This window comes from Manis pentadactyla, chromosome 13, assembly GCF_030020395.1.
Source record: "Manis pentadactyla isolate mManPen7 chromosome 13, mManPen7.hap1, whole genome shotgun sequence".
NCBI classification, from domain to species: domain Eukaryota; kingdom Metazoa; phylum Chordata; class Mammalia; order Pholidota; family Manidae; genus Manis; species Manis pentadactyla.
The window spans coordinates 65,660,915-65,688,193 of record NC_080031.1 but is presented as its reverse complement, the minus strand read 5'-3'; the positions used below and the strand labels follow the sequence as shown (position 1 = coordinate 65,688,193).

The window sequence follows — 27,279 nt, the reverse complement described above, 5'->3', positions numbered from 1 at the left end:
CACGGGGCGGGGAGCGGGGCGGGCGCCCTCGGGCGGAAGTGCCGGGTGCGCGGCGAAGGCGGCGCCGTGGGCGGCGGGAGGCTCAGGTGGGTGCCGGCGTCCTGGCGCAGGCTGGTGGGCGCTCGCGTCCCCCGCCCCGAGCTGGTGCGCGGGCGGGAGGGGGGCCCCGCGAACTCATTGCTGCGTCGCACTCTGCCGATTTCGCTGGTTGTTAGAATGTAATTAAACCGGGGACCATAAATCCATGCGCCGCCGCGGGGAGATTGTAAGCGTGTGTGTGTGTGTTGGGAAGTGAACAATATAACGCACGCATCTTTTCAAGAGAAAGCAGGAAACATCTCAACTTCATGCTTCTTCATGATTCATAGATGACCCGTTCCAGGTGTAATTGAATTATATGAAGTGATAATATAATCTCAATTGGCTGCCTTTTTAAATAAATATTTTTGAGCAGCCATATTGACCTTTATTGGGGGTGAAAAAGGTTAAAAGGTGCAGTAGAAACATTGTGAGTCCCGGGGATTTCTGGACCTCCTCTTGGGCTTCATCTGGCAAAAGCAGCCCTCTGGGTGCTGAACAATGAGAGAATAAATCAAAGACTGTACAATTCTCCATAAATACTTAGTCTTGTCAGTCACCCCTGACAAATATCAGCTCATACAATTTTTTAATAAGTCCAGAGGTAGAAAAGTTGCAACAAAATTGTTATTAACATGAATAGGCAACTGTCTATTTCTAAGGTTGTTCCGTTAAAGAACAGGAGGGTTTTTGCCTGGGTGATTTTTATTATTCTTTCTTAACAGAAAGTATTTTATATAATACATTATATTTCAGAACACTGTCTTAAAAAAATCTATAGTGTGGCACAGCTTGACCCAAGATTCTCAGATCCTCCTGGAAAGGGACAGCATCTAGGATCTGTTATACTGCCAACACTTCCTAGCACATTTACCTACACACATAAGCAGGCTCCTGCAACTACACATTTCCTTGGTTATGCAGCCATTATAGCCATGTTTCAGTGTCCATGACACTGTACAAGTTGAGGTAGCAATTAGACACCATGCTCTTCTCATTCTGTAATTATCTGAGGAATAGCTTATGAAAAGCTCTCTACCAAAATCTGGAGCCATATACATTGAAACTTAAAATATTTGGAAAAAGAGGTACCCTAGAAATAGTGAGTGATTATAGTAATGTTGGAGTAAGGTAGAACTAATCATGGTTCTGTGTGAAAGGTCATAGCCTAATAACCTGGGTTCTGCTCTGCTGAGGAATTGCCTGGAATCAGAAAGGTCCTGTTAAGAAAATTCAGATTGGTGAAGCTGATGTTTTAGACGGACAGACTGCCTGGATTTTCTTTCTTCATGCTTGCTGTGGTCAGTAGAAGCTGCCTGCCAAGGAAGAATCAATATTTTTTTGTCTCCTTCACCAGAGGAAAATGTGGCTATGTGGTTTTATTTAGATAGATTGATGGCAGGTAAGGTAATAGAAATGAGGATTTTTCCAACCTGAGAATTTATTGGACTGTATTTCTATTTTATTCCAGATGCCTGGCTCTATTGTACCCTTAAGTCAAAGGCAATGTGAAGATATGCCTTCAAAATAAGTGGGTTTTTTTATTAAAGTTTTTGTATTTCATAACGTGCACACTCTAGGTAGTTGATAGATTCACTCACTCTAATGCCAGGGCTTGGAATTTCACACACAGCAGGACCTTGAGGTGATCTGGTACAAGTAGTAAGGTTTTTATGTTTCTTATTTTAAATCTAATTTGCCTCTGCTTTATTCAAGGAGTGTACATCAGAGGAAGCCAAAAGCCAGCTGGAATAGTTCCTCCATGCAGTTTTAATCTTGTTTGCAATTATTTTGAAGAGAAGAAACCATCTGGATACAGGGATGTGTAACTACACAGGTAGCAGGAACTAGGTGAGTTTCCTTAGTATCCTGGTATCACATAGCAAGTTTGAGGGACACAGTCATGTTAGGAAGAATATATAAAATAAAAGGTTTTGGCTAAGTTTTGCTTGAGTATTATTCCACATCCCTAACTCCCCAACCCAGTTACAGCCATGGGAAGCTAGAAGCACGAAAGCATTATTCTCTTTTTTAGTCCAGTCCTTACCGAAGATAAGGTTTTCAGAGGTAGAGGCAAAACTCAAAATACCTTCTATTTTAAGGAAGTATCTATCTCCAAGGATTTCAGAGCCTTTTACTAATAATATCTAGCAATACTCATTTTACTGCTATAGACCTCATCACTGTGGTACAGAATTATTTGTTTGTAAATCTTTCTCCTACCCAAGATGTGAGGTCCTTAAGGGCAGGGTAAGTATCTTAATCACTTTTATATTTCTAATAACTGGCACAGTGCCTGGCACAATGCAGACACTTAGTACATGCTATGGAAATGAAAAGACAGTGTTCCTGAAGGGAGGCTGGTGCTATAACAAGTATGAAAACATTATTGGCAACAAGGTAGAGAAAAGGATATAAAATACTAACCTTTCAAGGGGTTACTAGATGCAGTTATAAATGCTGCAGTTACTAATGCCTTGATAAACAGCTTGGAGTAGGGAAGGACGTATTTGAAAGTCAATAGATGGTTGCCAAACTTTCTTCTAAGGTGATCTGGCCTGGTCACTTTGCAGGGCCTTCATTGTGCTAAATGAAATATGCAAGCCAAAAGGCTCCACCAGCCCTGTGTCCACCCTTCCTCTGAGAACTGCCATGCTCTACTCAAAGCACCCATTGAGTCAATATTTGAAGACGATCCATTTGAAAGTATACCACATTATTAGCTTACCGAGGGCCTCAACATCATACTTTGGTCCTGCCTTAAGGATAGAGGACCTATGTATGGTCACTATTTTCAGGTAGTTTGCCGAAATAATACTGAAAAGAAAGCCACAATCATCTTTTTAACTTTACTAACATTCCAGAGGACCTCAAAGTTGACAGCATTTTGTGTTGTCATAGGGCAGGCATGTGGTATATACTGCTTCCTTCTGTTGCCAATGGGATTGCAACAGAAACCAGAATGTTACTTCTGGAAACAAATGAGCTTCCTCTCATTGTTTCTGTACGTTTTCATATTGATCATGAAATAATAGGAAAATGGCTCCTCATTTAGTCAGAAAAATGACATGAGATTGATTTTTTTTTTAACAGGTGACTTAAAACATGTAGTTCTTCCAGTAAGCCAAGAGAAAGGATACTATTGTTTAATAGAAATTCACTCACTTGAGTCATCTTAGGACATAAGACATAAAAAGAGATCTAAATTCAGTTCTGTTTCTCCAGGTTCAAAAACAAAGTTAATCTGAATCTTCTTAGATTTGGAAATCAGAACCTCATTCTCTAAGGAAAAGAAACCTGCCATCCGAAGCTGAGAGTTTCTTCATTCTCTCCTTCTTTAAATTAAGCCTTAAACAAAATGAAGTATCTGTTATTTGATATACTCTGAGGATTAATATATAAAGCTTTTTGAGATTTCTTTGGGAAAAGGGGTTGAACTTGGCGATCCCTTCTAGTTCTGAAAATTCTGTGCTGGTCTCATTATGTATAAAAATAGGGCATTGTTCAAGGAGAAAATATACAGAAATGAACAAAAAGAGAAAAAGGCAGTATGAAAGGCTTTGGTTAAACATTAGTTTCTTTATCCATAAGCAAGAGCATCTCCAAAGGTATTTCCCAGTTCCAAACATTAAGAAATTTTATCAGTTATAGCTCTTAAGTAACAGAATAGGATTCAGAGGATTGTAGAATCTCACATAACTGAGGGCCTGACTTCAAGAGTGGTTGGTTCCCAACTTACAGGCTACAAAATGCCTAAAAAATGAATGAAACCCTTTTAGGTCCTTTGTGGTTGTGAGAATAACTGCCTCCTTGGCAAGAGGAATTGGAAAGGTAGAGTATAAGTGACAAATAGAAGACATTGCCTTGATGGATGGATTTTGAATTGCAGTTGTTTTGGAAATGGGATTGTGTGCTTTTTAAATATCAAGGAAACCAGCATTACTAGCTAAGTACAATAGACTAAGATGTATTAATGAAATTGCCTTCTTTCTGGGTCACTATTAAATATCAGTGATATCTTCAAAGGGAATGGGTCATTTTGGCTAGGAAGGATAATGTGAAAAGGAGCCTTCATAATTCCTTTTCCATTAGTTTCTTTATCCATAAGCAAGAGCATCTCCAAAGGTATTTCCCAGTTCCAAACATTAAGAAATTTTATCAGTTATAGCTCTTAAGTTCCCATCCCTTGAACTAGAATGATTTTGCCCTCATCTTAATGCTATCTTTATGGATTGAAGGAATTTTCAAATTGGTTTTTAAACTCTATTAAGCCCTCATGTAGGATATAACCCAACCACATTATTCAGGTTTTCTTGGCTTTCAGGAACAGCTTTGCAGCCATTATGTTGTAATTGTTCTGAACATTGTTGCACACTCTCAATTCAGAATGTGCCTCTCTGGCTCCAGGCCAGAGGCTGAGTCAGTGTCTTTGGGGTTGAGGATGAGGGGAGGGGTGCAGTGTATGCAGCCCCATTGTGTACTGACAGGAGTTAGTCCAGAATCCCCTTTGGGCCTCTGGGTGTTAGAGGGCTAGTGTATAGTAATGTACATTACTGTTCTTGATAAGCATCTTCATTTTGTTTTTCTCAGCTGAATGTTTTCCTGGAAACCCTTCCCTGACATTGTCATGTGCACCAATCCCATTACTGAGTAGACTCCTCTGAAGCAGTGATCTGGCAACTGACTGCTAAGGTCCAAAGATTCTAAAATAAATGCTTACACTGAAGATTCCTCTCACCTTCCATGACATTCTTCAGCTTGCTATAGGCTGAGGCAAACACAGCGGGGCTTCTGGACGCGTAGGAGAATGGCACAATGATGTGTCCTACTGGTGTTTCTGCCTGGTCCACACCGCCATCCTTTCTCACCCAGACTCCTGCAGAAGCCCCCTAACTGGGTCTCTGCATCCACTCTTGCCCCCAACAATCCATGCACACAGTAGGCTAGTTGATCATTTAAAATTGTATATTAGATCATGTCACGTCCCTCCTGTAAGTCTAATTATACTTACAACCTCAGTTCCTAAACATACCACATGAGGCCTTGGCTGATCTGGTCCCCACAGTCCATTTTTGAGCCCTGTCTCCTGCCACTTCCCTCTTGTTTACTGTACTTCAGCCTCATGGTCCCTTTCATTTCTTCCAGTAAGTCCAGGTTGTCCTCAGAGTCCTTTGCACTTACTGTTTCCTCTCCCCAAAATGCTCCTCCTCCAGATTTTTGCATCGCCTCATCCTTTGCATAGTCTCAGCAAAAATGAAGCGTGCTCAGAGTACCTTATTTAAGGGACCTGCCTTAGTCGCCATCACATCTCCTTGTTTTGCTCCCCCCATCTACTGACTACTATCTGATGTCTGATATTAAAGAGACCTGAGGGCAGGTACCTTGCTTTCCTATTTACTAATGAACCCAGAACCTGAAATAGTAGCTTATATATGGAAAACATCATATAATTGTGGAATGAATAAATGAATGAATCTCATCCCACACCTGGATTGTCTTGACCTCTAATTCTTTCCTCCCTTTATTCTCCTTTCTACTGCTGCATGCTGCTAGATCAGTATTCTAAAGTACTGATTTTGTCTCATCACTCCCTTGTTCAAAATCCTCAGTGGCTCCCATCAAACAGGCTACGGCATTCCTACCTCAACATCTTTATGCCTGACCCCATGTTTGGAATGTTTCCCATGTTTTCTACATATACAAATCCTACATGATTTAGGATCTTTTTCTTGTGAAACCACCTCCAGTCTCAGCCCACCATACTCTTCATTTCTCCTATAACATTTAAAGTTGCCTATTAGATGTCCCTGTTGTAATCTCTCCTACAGTTGTACTGTTCCAGTTAAGAATTTAACTCTCTTCTCCTGAATCCACTGAAGTATATCTCTCTATAATTCTTGTTCTTGTATCTAGCATGTGGAGTTGATTTCTCTTCCTGAGAGTTTTTTTTTGGAGAGAAAGAAATGGGCTTCACCAGAATGAAGAAAAAAAAGTCTTAATTTTACTGAGAATTTGAAGGGGGTGGGATATGAGGACAGAGTATGTACTAAGTGGTAGATACGTAAATGCTGTATATCTTCGGTGAAATTGTTATCTTACTGGATAGGCAAGGCCCACATTTCACAGTTTTTCACAGAGCAGTGTGTTGAATGCAAATTAACATATCACCCACTGAATACAAACAGTGGAATAGAGACATCCAGATACTTGGAAATCCCACAGTTGTGATAATGATTTAAAGGGAAATAGAAAGGGGTTTAATCTCTAGGCACTCATGTGACCAGTCGTTCCTTTCAGGGATTGATTCTCTTCCAGCTTCCCTTTCTGTGCAGCCCCTGTGCAGTGAGGCTGTTGGCACTGAAATCTGCAACTGGAAACTGTAGGGGGTGTGGTGGGCATGTGTGTGAGAGCTGTTCCTCACTCCCCAGTACCGGACATAATGTAGGCCTTCTCATTGTTTCATATGTTGTGAGATCAAATCAGCAGTCCAACTGCATGGTCAGAATGAAACTGTGGTGACCATTTCACAATGTATACAAATACTGAATCATTATGTTGTGCAACTGAAGCTAATGATATAATGTTATGTCAGTTAACCTCCAAAAAAAAGAAATGATGCTAAGCCTGATGCTGTGTACAAGTGCGCCCACGGGTGGGTGGTTAGCTTTGGATCTTTGTTGCAATATCTTATTTGAGTTGGTTCTACCTCCTAGGGAGTCGCCCTGGCCAGATATCATGACTATTAGGCTGAAGTGCTAGAAAAGCACCTGAGATCCCACCCATGCCAGTGAGGGCCCCACTCCAGGTTAGGCCTTCTACTCACCACTCCCTGTTTCTGTCTGTAGCTAGCCATGCTTAGCCCCTTGGGATCGACACTTCAAAGAATCTGCTCAATTTTCAGCTTAGGTTATGTCCTCTTAGGCTGCCTCTCCTTGTCACTCTTAGCTCCACACTTGTGCCCAATATCCCAAGCTAGGCTCCTACTTGTTTGGGACAGAGGGAGGTTTGAAGACAGTTGACTGACCCAAAGCACGGAGGAGCAGAGGAGGCATCATTTGTCCCTGTTTCCCTGGATTAGGGAGAGCCTAGTGACCCAGATGGGTCCCTTAAGAGCAACCTCACCTCATTATATAAACTTTCAGTCATCTAAAAGAACATGTTTTGTTCCCAGTAGAGGTGTGTGTGTGTACATGTGTTTCTTGTCATTTGGGTAAAAATAGGAACATTATGCTTAGATGTTAATGAATGTGAAATGGAGCACTTAACATCTCACAGGGCACAGATGATTAAATGGAAGCTCTGCGCCTCTCTTTATAGAACATAGGTTCAGCAAAAGCTACAGTAATAGTGTTTGGTTAATGTCAGCTCAGCATTAAATTTACATTATACTCTTGTGAAGAAGCTACATTACCTGTTAATAACCAAGGCGGTACCTAGGCTTATACAGAATTTTTGATTTTGCACATGAACTAACACTGCAGCTTGCTGGTTATGGATCATGTGAGCTTGGAAATTCCGTGTGCCAAAGGATTATTTGTATGAATAAAAATTCTGGTCAGTGAAGGTCAGTTTCTCTACTCAAGCAAGAACAATGTTATTTCCCTTCTAATCAGACACACACACTGTTTGAAGAATCCAGGAGCCTGAGATACATGATATGCAGCCATAGCCTGGGCAGCTCTTCATGCAAGAAATGAATAATCCTTAATAAAGGCTCAAATGACCCTGGCTTCTTTCTGTACCATAATCAGTCGCTTTAATGGTATGCCCTTCAGTGCTTCGCAGGGAAAATGTTATAAAGCTATCTTCCTTATGTTGCTTCAAGGTGGTTCTGAATTGGTCCAATCAGTTCTCCCCCCATATTGTGTTTGATTCTACCATAAAGACCACTGAAGTCAGCCTCAGTTTTGTTGAAAAACCAGCATTCCCATTCTGTTTGAGGGTGATCCGTGCCTCTAAGCAGCAGTGGACTTGAAACAGCAGGAGTCACCATCTTTACTGTTAGACTGTGCACATTCTAAATCCAGTCTTATACCTTTTTTGTTGTTGTTTTATTCTGGTCTGTGACAAAGGTGACCCAGTTGTGCTTCTTTGATATTATGAATGCAGCTCTTTTTGCTCATATGACAGAGGCATATAACGAAATACAAAGGATAAAATTGTGTTTGTGTGTGTAGTAAGGACACATATTTCAAGACTAAATTCAGTGACATAATCAAGAAGGTGTTGTCCTTTCACAGGCATGAGCTAACAGGCAGAGACTGCCTTTCAGAATATTTTTTATAGTGCTGAGATACTGTTAAAAAATAATAGAACTAATGAAAATGTCACATTGACAGAGTAGCCTGTATTAAGATTTTACTTCAAGAATGCATGATTCAGTGAATGTGACACTGACAGCAATGCTGTTAGGGTTTACAGAGTTAGTAAAAGATTCTAAAGAATATTATAGAGTCCCAACTGGAGTGTATCATTTTTCATTTCATTTTTTATATCTAGAACTAAGTGAACTCCAGCATTCAGAACTTCAGCCTTAATATCTTATTTTTGCCTAGGATCGGTATAGGGAGCTTTTTCTTTATATCAGACCCTAATATGATTTTATAATACAGTGCTTATGAAGAAATAAGTTAATTTAACAATGTAAAATGTACTTGCCTTAGGGCATTTGGGAAATAGGTAGTAAAATTGCATAATGCTAATGAATTTCTCAATAAACAAATGTGCCATGTTAAATGATTAAATGCATGTAAAAAACAAGTGGAGACTAACAGTAGAAAAGAGAACTGGTTTTAAACAGAATGTTTTTAGCACCACTGAAGACTTTACTTAGCTTTTTAGGTTGTTTGAACAAATACTCCAGCAAATCTGGAATGAATAGCAACTTTGTTTACTATGACAGGTTTTATTTGTCTTGGGCACAGCCAAGACCACATGCCGTGTTTTTTCATGTTGGAAATACTGAAGCAGATTTCCATTATGAACTAGAATTTTTTAAAAGCCTTAACACCTCAGTCTCAACTCAGCTAGGTAAAAGCAGTAAGTTTTCCTTTCCTGATCAGCCAGACATCAATAAATCTTAAATCCCTCCACCAAAAGCATATAGCTGCAGTTCACTGTTCTGGTTGTAGTCATAGGTCACTGCCAGAGATGGTGTGATCCTTCTTATTTCCAAGCACTGTCTTCCTCCTCCATGTAGTGCAGCTTAACTCTACACCCTAGGAGTGTGTGCCACTGCTGGCATAGGGCCTTCCGAAAACCAATGGTGCAGAAATTTATACCTAGTGTAAACATGACTAACATTCTACTTTCCCCCTCACATATATCCTGTATAGACAAAACCATGTTTAGAAGCTGTTGTCTCCAAACACATTTATCTAGTGGAGTTTTTGATTCTGCTGAATTTATGGAAAATGTGTATACCAGGGCTTAACACTTAGTTGAGAGTCGCTCAGCATATTGTGAAATTGTTTAGATCCACTTTCCACCTTGGAATAATGCTGGGTAGCAGATCATTGCAAAGTTCTCAGCACATTCCTTTTTTATGCATTATCAGTATCGTTTAGTAGCAGGGAGAGCCAAGAAGAAGTGGAAGACTACAGGGTTAAGAGTGAAGGGAAGATTATTGTTTTCACAGATCAGAATCCGATCTTTCTGTCCTGTGGTCTTTACTCTGGTTTGATATGGGTTGGTGTTTTTCTCTAAAGTCATATCATTCTGTTTGAAATGAGTTTTAGGCTAATCTTTTTTTTTTAAATTAAAGTATCATTGACATACAATCTTATGATGGTTTCCACATTCACACATATTATCAAGTTGTTCTCCGGCCCCACTGCAGTCACCATCTATCAGTGTAATAAGATGCTATAGAGTCATTACTTGTCTTCTCCATGCTGTACCGCCTTCCCCATGACCTACCTATATTGTGATTGAGAATTATAGTGCCCCTGAATCCCCTTCTCCTTCCCCACCCACCCTCCCTAGTCCCTCCCCTTTGGTAACCAGTAGTCCCTTCTCCGTGTCTGTGAGTCTGCTGCTATTTTGTTCCTTCAGTTTTGCTTTGTTTTTATACTCCACAAATGAGTGAAGTCATTTGGTGAGTTTGTCTTTCTCTGAGTTTTAAGCTAAACTTACACTAGAAGCCTAGCCACCAGGGGAGATGAGCACATAATATTGTTCCACTCTGTGAAGCAGAGCAGGGTAAGATTCAAGGTGGTGGTGAAGGGGTTGGGCCAGCTACAGCACCCTGGCCACAACCTCATGGCCATCCAGAGGAGCACTAACCTTTAATTATGATATGAGATCTGCTCAAATAGTGACTACTGTGCACACTGAATGTCTGGGCAGGGTTGGAGGTGAGAATAAAGAGGAGGAGAAAGGTTCACTCCAAAACTTTCAACATTGAAACAAATATTTGAACACCTACTATATGCCAGGTTAATAGTAGATGCTCAGAGATACTGGGGTGAACAAGTACCTGCTCCTCTGGAACTCACATTGTAGTACACAGGACATGCAGGTAAAGAAATAATTCTAGATAGTGGGGAATAAAAGAAAACTGTAATAAGTTATAAGGACAGAGAGTGGTGGGCTGGCCAACATTGGGAAGGTAGTTAAACTAAGGCATCTCTAAGGAGGTGACATGATCCCAGGTCAAAAGAGGAGAAGCTACTTAAGAGCTTTTCATGCAAAGGAGCAGCAAATGCAGAGATCCAGATGAAGAAATGACCTCTGGGTATTCAAGGAATAGAAAGAGAACCTTCATAGCTATAACTTGTCAAAATAAGGGAGGGAAAAGTGAAAGATGAAGTTGGAGGGATAGTGTAAAAGTTAAGAAATAAAGATCCCAGGAATGAATTCATCTTGCGAGTAGCTAAATGAGAAAGTCAACAGTGCATATGTGTTTTGAAAGTGAAATTACCGTTTTTGTAGTTTTAAGGACATAGCTGGGGGCTCAGCAGAATAACTAGGAGTAAGTACGGTGCCTTATGTCGAGCAGAGTAGCAGGATGAGGGAGCTTCAAGGCCTAGTGTTTGACATGCTGCTATTACCAAGCTGTTCTTACTGGAATATCGCCAATAGAAACACCAGTACTCTTGTGTATGTTTTCGAAAATGGTGACACTCTCCTTTTAAAATTCTTCTTAAGAAGTTGAGTAGACTTTTGTTTCTGACTAGTTAGCTCGGCCTGATTCTCCCCAGTAGCCTCTCTAAGCCCAGCTGTGCGTCTCCCCATCTCTTGCAGCAGAGGATGCACAGATCTTGTGATAGCCTTAATCTGCAGCTGGAGACTTGTGCTCTACCCTGTTGTTTCCTTTACCATGAAGGTGCATGGCTGTAGTTGAATGCTTGCCAATAAGATGAGTTATCTCTGCCAATAAGTACCATCTCAGGAAACCTCCCCATCTTAGGGAATCATCAGGATGTTGGCAAAATCTGAAGGTAAAATTAAATTTTGTATTTAAATTAATAAATCCATGCAGTTTGCTTACAGAAACCAAGTGGTTAGGCACACAGCTTATCTATAAATATGTATTTTTTTTCCCATTCTAAATTCTGTTTTGTTTGGAATACAGTGACTGTTGGGATGTCATGGAGACCTGCCAAACATCTGGGCCTGTCTGACACTCCAGGACTCCAAGAACAAACTCTGAAGTCTTCAAACTCCATCATCGGCTTGCAGCTTACTGTTCATACTATAAAGAGCAAAGTCAAGGGCACATAAATTTACTGGCCTATTTTTCTTTTGGCAGAATTAAGATGCTCTGGTTTCAGAGAAATAGCATGCAACTTGCCAAATACTCCTTTCGACTCCTCCTCAGAAACCTCTCTGCCTCCAAGACTACTCTGCCTGTGCTGACCTTATTCACAAAGGTACAGAGTGAAAAAGTAAAATTACTACTTTAAAAACATAAAGTATTAAAATTGTTGGATGAAGAAAGTTGTCTATTTAAGAAAGTTGTCTATTTAAGAAAGCAATGGAATAAACTTTTTTCAGACCTGTTCCTTAATTTTTCTGTTCAGTTACAGAAGTAGTAACTGTTGCCTACCCAGATAATTCATTGTCTCACAATTATCAGAGGGTAAAGCAATATATTTAATAGTTTTCTGATTCCTACCTTGAAAGAAAGAACTATCAGATTAGAATATGATGTTTACAAATGTATCACTTAAAAATATAGTCAATGCTCATTATTTGTGATACTTACATTCCATAAAGCTGAATTAGGTAATACTGAACCATTGCTCCTAGAAGAAATGTAGGACTAGATACCCATAAACTTCTGGTCACATTTTTGTCAATCAATCAATACATAACCTTGTTTTATGTATGCTTCTGTTAAGGACAGCATATTTAAAATATATTGTTGATTCACTAACAGTGAACTTACGACCAATAGCACTGTATATATAAAACGCATGCCTGAACACAGTATTTTCTCCATAAGGCACAGCACAGCCTTCTTGTGCTTAGAAACACTAGACAGCACTTCAGCACTATGCTTGGGGAACATTTTAAACAGCAAAATCAACAAAAACACAAAAATGTGAAGAAGTGGCACTAAATAAATCGTGGAAAGGACACATGTTTACAATATAAGAGCTGAAATAAGGCAGAGCATTGTCTTGTTTGACCTCAGCTGGGCAGGTGGTCTTTGGGCAACTCAAATTTTTCGCTGCTCTGTTCAAGTGTATGTCCATGAATGACAGCAGAACTGCCATAAGTATTGATTTTGGGTTACAAATATATTTTAGAATAGGCAAGTCCCCAAATATGGAATCCATAAATAAAAAGAATTGACCATACGTGCTTTCTTATCCCTAACACTAGTTTTAAGCCATAAAGCTAGTTTAATTTTTTAAGAGCTTTTTCCCCCTGAAATTTATAATATGAACATTGCTAGTTTCCTTTGCACATTAACATTATTTTGTGAGATTTATAATCAGAAAGAAATAGAGGGTTGGGTAATAGAATTAAATTAATAATACTATAGTTCAAACAAGAAAGGTCTCTTGTTTAATAGATTTTTCAGATTCAGTCATTTTAGTAATTTGAAGATACCTGTGGTTATCTAATAACAAAATTTAAGTGTTTTTAAAATAAATTTCTTACTGACAATAGTTAATCTAAATATTTTCCATATCTATAAGTATATACCACACTGTTGGAAATCATGTAACAAAATATTTCATCATCTATATCTACATATGAAAGATGCATGTGAGAATTAACCACAAAAGTAAAAGAATTCCTTAAGACTAAACTGCTCACTAAGCCTAACTATGAGCAATAGCCAAGTTGGCTGAATATGTTTGCCAAAAAAACCACACTAATCTTCCTTTCAGCTTAAAATGCGTATTGAACCCTTGATTTGTGTTCATTAAGCCTGTAAAGTAACAGTCATCTTCAGTTCACAATCCAATGAAAGAAAAAGTACAGTATCAGTTGTCTTTCAGTTATAAATAATAGAAAGTACTTCCCAGAGTGACTTAGACAAAAAAGAGATATTTATGGGTTGATCTGGTTCCGCAGTAACTTGAATCAGAAACTAAGCATGTACCGATCTCTTCAGCTCCACATCCCCTGGGTTAAATCTGTCCTCACTCTGACTCTTCATGGATGACTGCAGCAATCTGAAACCCCAGATCTCATACATTGGGTATCTACAGAAACTCCAGCAAAAGCATCTCAGTTTCCACTGGCTCTGATTGGTCAATCCCTAAACCATTAGGGATTGCCTCAGCCTAAGTCAAATGTTCCAACCTTGCTGGAACTACCTACTACAAAGCAGGAGGTGGATGACCAACCCAACAAATGTCTACTACTACAACTCAGAGTAAATAAGTGCTCTATTGACACCATGGAAAATCCCAGAAAAGGATGTTTGAATGGTCTAAACCAATGGGTCTGACCCTTTTTTCGGTTCATAGGCCTTTTTAAAATTCAATGAACCTTCCTCATAAAAATACATATACCTGTGATAATTTGAACAGACTTCCATGTTTAAAAAACAAAACTAAACAAAAACCCTAATCTAGACTCTCCTAAAGTTTTTAAATATAAAAGCAAAATGTTGGTAGTTCTGCAATTTAGCTTTTTCTTGTTTTGCTTTTGCTTTTAAGATCCTCTGTTGACTTTTTTAAACTTTCTCAGAAAATTTCAACACAGTCACTTTAAAATACCAGACTATCCATAATTTGTTTCTTACTGGTTAATGCTAATAATCACATGATGAACCTAATTCTGTAAGCCTGGAAGTTAGGGCCAGAAAGACCCTTCTGAAGCGAAAATGCCTTTTGGTGATCTGGGTCTTTACTTCACAGCAAGCTGTGAGTTAAGCTGGAGGAGGGGCCTTTCTTTAACATAACAACACATCTCTTCCTGTCATGTTAAAAAGCAGGTTTTATATAAGCATCAGTAATGTTGAGTCTATTTGGAGCTCATGCAAGAGAACCTGGTCCCTGGTCATAGAGTGAAGGACTGAGAAGCCTTTAAAATCCCAACAATCCATAGCATGCTCAACAGACTTATCCAGTAGGTGGTTAAAGAGTGCAGATAACAATGGGCACTTAAGTTTCCTTGATCCTCAGACAGAGAATTAGTTTGGGAAACCGCTGCTGACAATTTTATTGAGAAAACAGGCAAAACACTGAAGAATTTGGTAAAATCATCACCCAAAGTAAATAGAGATTTTTCCCTTTTTAAAGATGGGGCAGTCACTATCTAACTCCATCTCAATGGATTTATTCCTATGGACTGAGAAGGAAAAATAGGCTTGCAAAGCTCACTGTCCCCCAGTCACAACTGACTTTAAGTCATTCTGGTGATATCAGCCAGGCCAGAAAGATGCTTCTGACATAGAAAGCACAAAGTCCTAGGACTATAGATCAGTGAAAAATCATCTTCCCAGATATCAATTAGATGAACCAGTAACAAAAAATAAATGTAAATATCTGATTTTTTTATTGAACTATATTGCTATACAGTCTTGTATTAGTCTCAAGTATACAACAGTGGTTCAGCAATTACCCACATTATTAAGTCCTGACCCTAAATAGTGCAGCCACCATCTGTCAACACAGGGATGATACAGAATCACTGGCTATATTATCCATGCTGTGCTACCATCTCCATGACCAAAGTGATGCCAGGGTTCTTGTTCATGAAGCTGAAGAATGAGCTTCACAAACACTCAAGGTAGGAGAGCAAGGTACAGGCTTTTATTTAGAGATAAAGTGAGAGGACAGAGCTCCTGGCTCACGCCAGGAGGGGACAAGAGAGTCCGTGGTTGGCTCATTGTCTAGGGGTTTTATGCGCAGTTGAGGATTTTCAGGAATGAGGGTAAAGGGTTAGGGGTGCAGACTTGTTGAATGGTCCCAGAGTGCTCATTTTTGATGAGTAATAGAAAAAAATTTCTGCTCTGATTCTTTCTCAAGGTAGCAGTTTCCCTCTGGGAGTATGTCAATTAAGACCGCCTACCCTGCCCCCAAGGTGGGCTGGTTTGTTGCCTGTTTGCTGAATTAAGTTAAGAATTTTACTTCTTAACTTCTTGGGCTGTTTATAGTTGGGCTTGCTTACTAAATTAGTCTTTTTCCTAAGTTGCAGATTACTTGGTTAGGATCAGAGAAGGAAATATAGCACATAGGTAAGGTTAAAGTAAGCTGGGCCTTTTAGCAGGCTAAGGTAAATTTTACAGTGTCATGTTTTAAATTGATACGGTGAAGTCACGGGTTATGCTGAGACACTTTTCTTTATCTGCAGAACACTCAAACATTCCAGGTCAAGTTACTGCTGGCCTTTTGAGTTTTACCTGATCTCACTGAAGATGTCTATATTCCTAGTCTGGTATCTTTACCCTAGAGAATTAGTGTGACTCTGACTTTGCCTAATGCTTATCACAGAGTTCCAATAGGGACTTCTTTGCACATTGCTACATTGTTCTGACTGTAATTATCTTGCTCTGCTTTTTCTCCAGAGGCCCTCACCTTACTTTGCCTAATCCCATGGTCCCTGTCTCAAAAGCATATCATGACTGAAAATTTTTGTGCTCCTTTACCCCTTCACCCTCCCCTCCCCCCCACCGCAACCCCTCCCCCATGATAGCCACCAATCACCACTCAGTGTACCTGAGTCTACTGTTTTGTTCATTTTGTTTTGTTTTGTTTTTAGATTCTGCAAATAAGTGAAATCCTATGGTATTTGTCTTTCTCGACCTGGATTATTCACTTAGCATAATACCCTGTAGGTCCATCCATGTTGTCACAAATGGAAAAATTTCTTTTCTTTTTAATGACTGAATAATATTCCATCATGCACATGTACCACATTTTCTTTATCCATTCATCTGTTGATAGACACTTAGATTGCTTCCATATCTTGGCTGTTGTAAATAATGTGGCAATAAACATAAGGGAACAGATAACTTTTCACATCAGGGATTTTGTTTTCTTTGGGTAAATTCCTAGAAGTGGAATTACTGGGTTGAATGGTATTTCTATTTTTAGCTTTTTGAGGAACCTCCATACTGCTTTCCACAGTGGCTGTACCAATTTACATTCCCACCAACAATGTAGGAGGGTTCCCTTTTCTCCACATCCTTGCCATCACTTGTTATTTCTTGCCTTTTGGATAGTGGCTATTCTGACTCGTGGAAGGTGCTATCTCATTGTGGTTTTGATTTGCATTTCCCAGATGATTACTGAAATGGAGCATCCTTTCACGTGCCTGTTGGCCATCTGTATTTCTTCTTTAGAGAAGTGTCTGTTCAGGTCATCCACCCATTTTTTAATAGGGTTATTTGTTTTTTTGGTGTTGAGTTGTATGCGCTCTTTATGTATTTTGGGTGTTAACTCCTTATCACATAAATCATTTATGAATATATTCTCCCATACTGTAGGATGGCTTTTTATTCTGCTGATTCAGGTGTCCTTTGCTGTACAGAGAAGCTTTTTAGTTTGATGTATCCCACTTGTTCACTTTTTATTTTGTTTCCCTTGCCCAGGGAGGTGTTGCTCATACTTATATTCAAGAGATGTTTGCCTTTGTTTTCTTCTAAGAGTTTTATAGTTTCATGTCTTACATTTAAGTATTTAATCCATTTTGAGTTTGCTTTTGTATATGGAGTTAGACAGTAATCCAGTTTCATTGTCTTTCATGTAGCTGTCCAGTTTTCCCAACACAAGTTATTGAAGAAACTCTCATTTTCCCATTGTATATTTGCTGTTCCTTTATTATATATTAATTGGTCATATATGTGTGGGTTTATTTCTGGGCTCTCTATCCTGTTCCATTGACCTATGGATCTGTTGTTGTGGCAGAACCAAACTGCTTTGATTACTGTAGCTTTTTAGGATAGCTTGAAGTTAGGGAGCATAATACCCCCAGCTTTATTCTTCTTTATCAGAATTGCTTTGGCTATTTGGGGCATTTTGTGGTTCCTTGTGAATTTTAGGATTATTTACTCCAGTTCATTTAAAAATGACATTGGTATTTTGATAGGGATTGCATTGAATCTGTAAATTGCTTTCAGCAGGATAGCCATTTTGGCAATATTCTTCCTATCCATGAGCACAGGACAGATTTCCATTTATTTGTGTCCTCTTTAATTTCTCTCATGAGTGTCTTTAGTTTTCAGAGTACAGATCTTTTGCCTCTTTGGTTAGATTTATTCCTAGGCACTTAATAATTTTAATGCAATTGTAAATGGAATTGTTTTCCAGATTTCTCTTTCTGCTAGTTTCTTGTTAGTATAAAGGAATGCAACAGATTTCTGTGTATTAATTTTGTATCCTGCAACTTGACTGAATCCAGTTACTAGTTCTAATAGTTATTTGGTGGAGTCTTTAGGGTTTTCTCTATATAGTATCATGTCATCTGCAAAGAGTGACAGTTTAACTTCTTCCTTACCAATTTGGATGCCTTTTATCTCTTTATCTTGTCTGATTTCCATGGCTAGGACTTGCTGTACTATGTTGAATAAAAGTGGTGAGAGTGGATTTCCATGGTGGTGTCAGTTGTAATTATTCCTTTCTGATCTTAGAGGAAAGGCTTTCAGCTTTCCACCATTAGCTGTGGGTTTTTCACCTATGACCTTCATTATGTTGAGGTATGTACCTTCTATACCCATTTTGTTGAGAGTTTTTATCATGAATGGATGTTGAATTTTGTCAAATGCTTTTTCAACATCTGGTGACATGATAATATGGTTTTTACCCTTCTTTTTGTTAATGTTTGTATGACATTGATTGGTTTACAAATATTGTGCCATCTTTGTATCCCTGGAATAAATACCACTTGGTCTGGTCATGATGGATGATCCTTTTGATATATTTTTAAATTTGGTTTGCTAATATTTTGTTGACAATTTTTACATCTATGTTCACCAGAGATATTGGTCTAAAATTTTCTTTTTTTGTAGTATCTTTGCCTGATTTTGGTATTAGAGTGATGTTGGCCTCACAGAATGTGTTTGGAAGTATTCCCTCCTCTTCTACATTTTGGAATATGTTAAGAAGGACGGGTATTAGCTCTTCTTTAAATGTTTGGTAGAATTCAGCTGTGAAGCCATCTGGACCTGGAATTTTGTTTGTTGGAAGTTTTGATTATCAATTTCATTATTGGTAATTGGTCTGTTCAGATTTTCTGCTTCTTCCTGGGTCAGTCTTGGAAAGTTGTACATTTATATGGAATTTTTCCATTTCTTCTAAGTTGTCCAATTTATTAGCATATAATTTTCATAGAATTCTCTAATAATTCTTTGTATTTTTGTGGTGTCAGTTGTAACTATTCCTTTTGTTCCTAATCTTGTTTATTTGTGTCCTCTTTTCTTAGTAAGTCTGGCTAGGGGTTTATTTATTTTGTTTATCTTCTCAGAGAACCAACTCTTGGTTTTATTGATTTTTCTATTGTTTTAGTCTTCTCTATTTATTTCTGCTCTTATTTTTATTATGTCCTTCCTTCTACTGTCTTTGTTGCTTCATTTGTTCTTTCTTTTCTAGTTTGTTTAGTTGTGAGTTTAGACTATTTGGGATTGTTCTTATTTCTTGAGGCAGGGCTGTATTGCTGTGTACTTCCCTATAGAACCACTTTTGTGGTGTCCCACATATTTTGAGCTGTTGTACTTTTGTTTTCATTTGTCTCTATGTGTTGCTTGATGTCTGTTTTAATTTGTTCATTTGCCCATTGATTATTTAGAAGCATGTTATTTAGCGTTTATGTATTTGTGGGTTGCTGTTTTCTTTGTGTCATTTATTTCTAGTTTCATATCATTGTGATCTGAAATGATATGTGCTACAATTTCAATCTTTTTTAATTTATTGAGGCTCTCTGTTTCCTAATATGTGTTCTATTCTGGAGAATTTCCATGTGCACTTGAGAAAAAGGTATCTTGCTGCTTTTGGGTGGAATGTTCTGTATATATCTGTTAAGTCTTTCTGATCTAGTGTGTTGTTCAGTGCCTGTTTCCTTAATTTTCTGTCTAGTTGATCTGTCCATTGTTGTAAGTGTTGTGGTAAAGTCCCCTAATATGATTGAGTTGCACTCTTGTTTCTCCCTTTAGTTCTGTTAGTATTTGTTTTACATATTTAGCTCCTATGTTGGGTGCATAGATATTTATAATTGTTATATCCACTTGTTGGACTGACCCCTTTGTCATTATGTAATGTCCCTCTTTGTCTCTTGTTACCTTCTTTGTTTTGAAGTTTATTTTGTCTGATGTAAGTACTGTTAGTCCTGCTTTTTTCTCCCTATTATTTACATGAAATAACTTATTCCATCCCTTCACTTTGTTTAAGTATGTCTTTAGGTCTGAAATGAGTCTCTTGTAGACTGCAAATAGATGGGTCTTGTTTCTTTACCCATTCTGCCACTCTGTGTCTTTTGATTGGCACATTCTGTCGATTTACATTTAAGATAGTTATGGATAGGTCTGTGCTTATTGCCATTTTACTAATTGTTTTCTGTTTTCTTTTTTATAGTTCCTCTCTGTTACTTTCTTCCTCTCTTGTTATTTGATAGTTTTCTTTAGTGCTGTGACTGGATTTATTTAAAAAAATTTTTTTTGTATATCTATTATAGGCTTTTGGCTTGTGGTTACCATAAGGTTCATAGATAGTTTCTTAAGTATATAACAGTCTATATTAAATTGATGGTTGCTCTATTTCTAATGGGCTCTAAAAGTATTTCTTTTTCATTCTTCCTCCTCCCCCACACTTTATGTATTAGATGTCAAAATCTGCATTTTTTGGGTATCTCTTGACTGATTTTTGTGTCGTTGGTTTCACTACTTTGGGGGTTTTTTTTCCTATTTTTTTTTAACTTCATACTTGCTTAGTTAGTAATTGGCCTACTACCTTTACTGTGAGTTCATTTTCACTGATGAAAATATCTAGGCTTGAGAACATTTCCATCTACAGAAGTCCATTTAACATATCCTGTAAGGCTAGTTTAGTGGTGGTAAATTCCTTTAACTTTCGTTTATCTAGGACATTTTAATTTCCCCTTCAATTCTGAATGATAACCTTACTGGGTAGAAGATGCTTGGTTGAAGATCCTTCTGTTTCAATATATTAGATATTTCATGTCACTCCCTTCTACTCTGTAAAGTTTCTGCTGAGAAAGCTGCCCTACTTACAAGGTTTCCCTTGTAAGTAATTTTTTGTTCTCTCTACTGCTTTCAATACCCTCTCTTTATCCTTAATATTTGTCATTTTAGTTATTATATGTCTTTCTGGGGTTCCTTTTTTTATATTAGGGGCTTTCTGCACTTCTAGGAACTGGGTATCTGTTTCTTTCCCCAGATTGGGGAATTTTTCAGCAATTATTTCTTCAAAGAGACTTTCTACTCCTTTGTCTCTTTTCTCTTTCTGGTACCCCTATTATGCAAATATTGTTTAATTTGGATTGGTCACACAGCTCTCTTAGCATCCTCTCATTTCTAGAGATTCTTTTTCCTTTCTGTTCCCCAGCTTCATTTTTTTCCTGTTTTCTAATTTCCTTCTCACTGATTGTCTCTTCTGCTTGCAGCAATGTATTGTTCGTTCCCTCCATTGTATTTTTCATTTCAGTTACCATGTCCTTCAGCTCTGAGTGGCTCTTTTTCCACTCTTCTATCTCTTTGTTGAAGTCATCCTGAAGATTGTCAGTACTTTTCCACAGATCAGTGAGTATATTTATGACTGTTATTTTGAAATCTTTATCAAGAAGATTGGTGATCTCCATTTCATTTGACCTTCTTTCTGGTGTCTTACCCTGTTCTTTTGTATGGAACCTATTCCTCTACCTCCTCATTTTGTCAGGGTTTCTGTGTTTCTTCCTTTGTATTACATAGATCTGCTATGCTTCCTGGTCTGGAGAGTAATGGCTTTTTAAAGAAGGTGTTCTGTGGTGCCCAGAAGCTCAACTCTTTGCTCACCTATGCCTGGTTCTCCTTTGCAGTGGAGCTGCAGTTGCTGTTGGTGGGCTGTAGACTGTCCACCTTTGTTTCTACTGACAGTAGCTGATCTGTTAGCAGAGGCCCTTTGTGGGCCTTCCAGCTGTGCTTCTGCTGGGATCATTGTGGATGGGCCTACCCTCTGCCTGCCTGGCAGTGATGGCAGCACTGCTGGGCCAGCAGAGTGGGTGGGGTGGGTACCAAGGGGAGCATAGGGGCAGAACTGGGCTGCCAGCAAGGAGGAAGGAGCATTCGAGCTGGCTCCCACAGGCACCCCCTAGTTGGGCTGAGAGAGGGCCAGGAAAGCTTGGAAAGCTTCCCTCTGCCTGCCAGTCAGCAAAGTCTGACCACTGCTGGGTGGAGCAGGTAGGGTGGGCCCACACGCAGGGAAGCCCCTTGGGGCTAAAATGCCAGTGAGGGGGATGGAGCATTTGGGGCTGGCTCCTGCAAGTATTGAGCAGTTGGGCTGAGGGAGGGCTGGAGAAGTGCTGTCCACCTGCCCTTTCTCCTGCAGAGAGAGCTCCCTCTGACTTCCACCCACACTTCCCACTGCTGGTAAACCTTCCAAACTGCCACCTCTGTGTTGGGCCTCAGCAGGACCAACAGAGCATGACTGTCCTTCACACGTGGCAGGAGTCTCAGCCTCCCAGAGTGCTCCAACTCTCCCTGGTGTCCAGCCCTACTAATCACCAAAGCCCAGTGTAATGTGGACTTGTTTTCCACAGCAGATCTCCAGGGTCAGTTGTGCAGAGTTCCTAAGAGCTTATCCTCTCTCTTCTCCATCCTCTCCCTCCTGCTTGAGGCTGGAATCAGGGAAGGGCTTGGGTCCCCCTCCATCGCAGCTCTGCTACTTTACCATTCTCTGTGTGGTCTTCTTCCCCAGGTGTAGATGGTCTGTTATTCAGTCTTCAGGTCTTTTTCAGGCTTATTTGTATTTGCTGTAGTTGCTTCCTTGGTGTGTATGTGGGAGGAAGTTTCCACCTTGCCTTTTTACTTCATCTTTTTCACAGTCTCCCCATAAATATTAAAATTTTTTTTTGTGTGTATATATATCCATCTGTCCATATATGTAATAAATTAAGATGCTTACATTTGTTACACATATATATGTGTCTATGTATATATTATATACACATACATATACATAGTAAATATGTCTAACAAATGTAAGCATCTAAATTTATTATATACATGGAGAAATAGATAGGTAGATTTGTTTATGGAAAAAAATCACGACAAAACAACCACAAAATATGAGAGCCCATTTATGATGAAATACTAGCTATTTATAAGATTCTGTGGCAGTGTTTTGCTTTGGAAATAAAACAGTGTAATTAGCCTGGTATAAGTATAATCTGCTGCTTGTGGTTTTTGTCAAGCTGCATGCAACTCTTTGGATTTAATGACTTTTTTTTTTTCCTGTAGGATCCATGCCCTCTTTGTGATGAAGCCAAGGAAGTACTGGAACCTTATAAAAACAGGGTAATACAGGTTTCCTCCACTATCCAAGAGTGGAGCAGTCCCCATGAAAGCTTTCATGCATAAAGGGCACAAGTAATTACCATTAATTTATTTGGAATTTTTTCTTGAGTGTTCCCAGATCCAAAAAATAACCTCTCTTGGGCATTTCTGGTACCTTAGGACACATTTTGCTAACAGATGCACAAAATAAATAGATACAAAGTATAGCTGCTCAGACAGTTTAAATCTATGGGTGGCTTGATAAGTCAGGTACTGAGTGTAGTTCCCAGGGAAAGAGCTCAGCTGTGCCACTCTTGCTGGTCGTGGTACACACTTGCCTCACTAATGGCTTGTTGCAAAACAGGCTGAACACTATTTTCACTTTTCACCATATTTTGTAAAATTTAAAATCGTCTTTGGATTCCTTCTGGTTAGCAAAAACAAGTACTAATGTAGGTCTTTTGTAAAAGGTGAAGTGGCGTAACAAGAACTTTTGAAAAGCAGGGGATACCTGTAGAATACAGTGGGACTTTAGGATACGGAGCGGATAGTGTATGGGGTATAAAGTATCTGCCTGGTTCCTTTCTTTAGGAAAAGAGATTAAATGATTTTCATTTAAATTCTCTTTCTATTCTTCAGAGAGAGATTTTTAGAGCTAATTTCCATAAAACTCATTACTTCTAAGTGTTTTTCTCTGAGCAGTACTGGTTTTCTTACTCTGACTCTTAATATGGATCAAAGTTAACTAGCAGGTATAGTATTCATGCTTTCTTTAAACTTTTGTCCCCATCCTTTTTATCTTATTTTGTCATTTCCATGGAAACATTTTCCTGAAGCAAACCATGACACCTTTCCCATTCTTAGAACCAAAACAGGTCTGTCCTGATTCTCAGGCAGCTTCCCAATTGGAAAATATTTTATTTCATTGAGAACTGAGCAGTACTGGATGCTGAATATAACATAAGGTGTAACAGAAAGTAGCAAAATTGGGAGTTAGGGAATATACTGAAATCAAGTTGTGGAAATCGGGCCATTAGATCATTTTGGATTTCAAACAAATAACAACAAAAACCTCTGCATTAGAACTAGTCTGGGGATCAGTTTGTCACTGCAGTTGTTCCCATGTTCTCTAAAATGTAGGGCTTTAGTCTATCTCCATTTCAGTTTATTTTACAGGAGGTGGACATCACACTTCCAGAAAACACTGCGTGGTATGAAAGGTATAAATTTGACATCCCTGTTTTTCATCTGAATGGCCAGTTTCTGATGATGCATCGTGTAAACATCTCAAAACTTGAAAGCGACCTCCAGAAACTTGAGCAGCAAGGTGCTGAAGGCTGATGAATACCTTTGTGAATGCCCTCCTTGTTCAGAAGGCATCTTCCTGAGGAAACGACCACAGCCTCATACTCCTTTTGTCACTTCACCTCAGCCCTAACATTATTCTGTACTCCATGTGCCAAATAAATGATAATCCTTTTGATTGATGGAAGTAGCAATGTGGGGACTGTTCACCTATTGGCATTTTTTAAAATAAGAAGAGTATATTGGCAAGGAGGAGATGATGTAGAGGGGAGAGATCCATTTGTTTTATTTATTTTTCCCTTTTGAATTCAAGTGGAAGCATTTCACATTCACTGGACAGTGCTGTTTATAGGAGGAAGGCTCTGCATCCCTGCTGCTGCCCTAAGGGCTTAATTTTTTAATGAGAGAATAAATGCTCTTCCACTCAGTAGATAAAATGAAATGTGAATTGTTAATAACTGTGCACAGTCAATAAGGGATGTTTTAACAAATACATCTGCATGAAGCCTATTTCCGTGGGATTTAATAATACCTGTTTAAAACCAGAGTTCTTTTTGGGGAGGTAAAAGAGAATAATTATCCTGGTCAGAAAGGCTTCATTTGAGAAAAAACAAAAGAAAGACATAAACCCCCAAAATGTATATAAGAGTCTCAACATGATTTACACATAGACAGTGAATTGATTTGTAATATTTGAGGACTGCCTTTGATGGTTACTCAATTATCATCAATTGAGTTAATTCAACTTATAAAACAGTTTTACAAGGTTTTGATATCTTAGGGAAAATTCAGTTCTGACCATAACTGGATGGATATATCAGATATATAGACAAAATAATTCTTCACCATTTTACATAAAGTATTTAAAATGTAGTTGTGTACCCTTATTTATATTTAGTCAGGTTCAACCAATATAGCAACAGATTCATTTAAAAATTAAACTGTCTTTTCCTCTGAAAATCATATTGCAATTTCATCTATGAAATCCTTTTGTGAACTATTTTAATGAATTTGGATACTGTAAATCACTTTGCTAGATTTTAATTTGAGTAGGATGATTCAGTCTTAGAAATAATAGAATATGACAGCTGACCAACCTTATACATTGTGTAGTCCCACCCTGTCATTTTATGCACAAAGAAGAATGTGACATTCTAAGGGTTTCAGAGACTTAGCCTAGGGTCACACAGCCAATCAGCTGTCAGACCAGGTCTTGCCACTCACTCCAAATTTCCAGTACTACCTGGGTTCACCATAGCAGTCTCATTGTGTTACCTCACATACAGCATCCTCAACAATTCTAGATCCAACATAAATATGAAGCCTTCCAAAGTGACAATAGAAAAAAAAATCTTACAATTGAATTGCAGTGGTTATAATTTACAAATTTCTGGAACACATCTTACTTGATATTATAAATATTGTCTGAGCCCTGTAGTAAGCAAAATTGTAGGATGACCCCAGTGAACCCTCACCCTTGTGTAATGCCCTCCCTTTTGAGTATGGGTGGAACCCATGAATATGATTAAATATCACGACTGATTATTATTGTGGGTGAGACTGATCTAATCAGGCAAGCCCTTTAAAAGCAGAGAATTATCTCTGACTAGTTGCAGAAGAGGAAATCAGAAGGACGTGCTACAGCTAGCTTAGAAGAGAGCAACCGTCAATGTTGTAGAACTGCATAGTGTGGCCACATGGCAAGAAACTATGGGCAGCCTCGAGGAGCTAAGAGTAGTCCTTGGACAACAGTTGGGAGGAAAATGCGGACGTCAGTCCTACAGCTTCAGGAAATGAATTCTGTCAACAGTCGAGCCTAGAAGAGGATCTTGAGCCTGAGATGGAGACTATAGCCCTAGCTAACACCTTGATTGCCCAGGATGGCATCAGCTCAGTGAGACTAATCAGAGAATCCAGCCACACCATGCCTAGACTTCTGATATATAGAAACTATGAGATAATAGATACATGTTTCAAACTGCTAAGTTTGTGGTAATTTGTTATACAGCAGTAGGAATCTAATAGAAATCCCTACAACACTGAAGCATCATGGTAGATGGTGGGAGCACAAGAATAAATAAAGCACAGTCCTTGTCTTAGATACTCACTGTCTATACTACAGCAGAGTGCAGTAAGCTGGAACATAGACATGAATAAAAAGCAGCTAGATGGGGAAAGTAGCAAGAAGGCTTCACAGAAACTTAGACTTAAACTAAGTTTTGATAGTTGAATAGAAGCAATGGGGGTGGAGTGGTAGGGAGGTTAGAGAATGAGGATGATATTCCATCCTGAAGGAACAAAATGTGAAATAAGAGTGTGGAAGGGCATGGCATATTTAGAAAATGGCAGGTAGCTGTGTGTAGTGGAGTGAGGAAGATTAGTGAAGGCAGTGAGGCCGGCAGGAGAGACTGGGGTCCACACCACGAAGGACCTCAGGTAATGTGATCTTTTCCCTGTGGCAGTGTCCTCCCATGCTTCCTGCCCTTCTGGCTCCTGACTCCTCAGGAGAGTCTGGCCACTCTTCCCTGCCCTCCTGAGGCCTTCTAGCCCTCAAGCATGATAAGCTCAACAGTCCTTCTCTCTAATAATCCTGCAGGATATTCACACATCAGAACAAGCAGGGAAGAGGGGACCATAGCCATGATCGCCTGCTTGTGCCTGTGCATCTGGTCCTTTCTCCCTGCTCCAGGTAGCGTGATAGTCATGGGTCCCTGTGTTCAGGGTTGCTGAGCCTTCTCCTGGGCCACCAGCTGGAAAAGTTCAAAGAATTTCAGTCTGCTCACCTAAGAGGGAAAGAATACAAGGGCTGGCCAGAGAACTCATGGGGCTGGTTCTTTCAGATCCCTTCCTGCCTGAGTGTAATCACATGGTTAGGGGCATTTAAGAAGTACAGTCAACCAAACAACAAATTTCTGACATTAGCATTTCAAAAAAGTAAATAAAAACCCATAGATATGCACAGTGTGTTAAAGTGCTCGCTAAAGCTCCCAAGAAACAAAGGTGTT

At 39.1% G+C, this 27,279-nt stretch overlaps 1 protein-coding gene across 4 annotated transcripts; it reads left to right on the top strand.

Moving 5' to 3' along the window:
* C13H5orf63 (chromosome 13 C5orf63 homolog) lies at positions 1-24,767 on the top strand. Of its 4 annotated transcripts, none has more exons than XM_057490573.1 (6): positions 41-86; positions 1,550-1,609; positions 1,795-1,929; positions 11,831-11,951; positions 22,934-22,990; positions 24,146-24,767. In XM_057490573.1, exons 4-6 carry the CDS (start codon positions 11,838-11,840, stop codon positions 24,308-24,310), a joined length of 336 nt encoding a protein of 111 aa, XP_057346556.1. In that variant the 5' UTR covers positions 41-86; positions 1,550-1,609; positions 1,795-1,929; positions 11,831-11,837; the 3' UTR covers positions 24,311-24,767. The 4 variants fall into 4 exon arrangements, with proteins under 4 accessions (XP_036759106.1, XP_057346556.1, XP_057346553.1 ...); XM_057490570.1 differs by having other exon boundaries at positions 24,134-24,767; XM_036903211.2 differs by lacking the exon at positions 1,550-1,609 and having other exon boundaries at positions 1-86; positions 24,134-24,767.
* Positions 24,768-27,279: the final 2,512 nt, after the last annotated feature.

Excerpts from the sequence above, each read along its gene's own strand:
- C13H5orf63 (XM_036903211.2), top strand. The coding sequence starts at position 11,838 with ATGCTCTGGTTTCAGAGAAATAGCATGCAACTTGCCAAATACTCCTTT. Across the intron at positions 11,952-22,933 it reads TGCTGACCTTATTCACAAAG|GATCCATGCCCTCTTTGTGA; the intron begins GTACAGAGTGAA and ends TTTTTCCTGTAG. Across the intron at positions 22,991-24,133 it reads TGGAACCTTATAAAAACAGG|TTTATTTTACAGGAGGTGGA; the intron begins GTAATACAGGTT and ends TCTCCATTTCAG.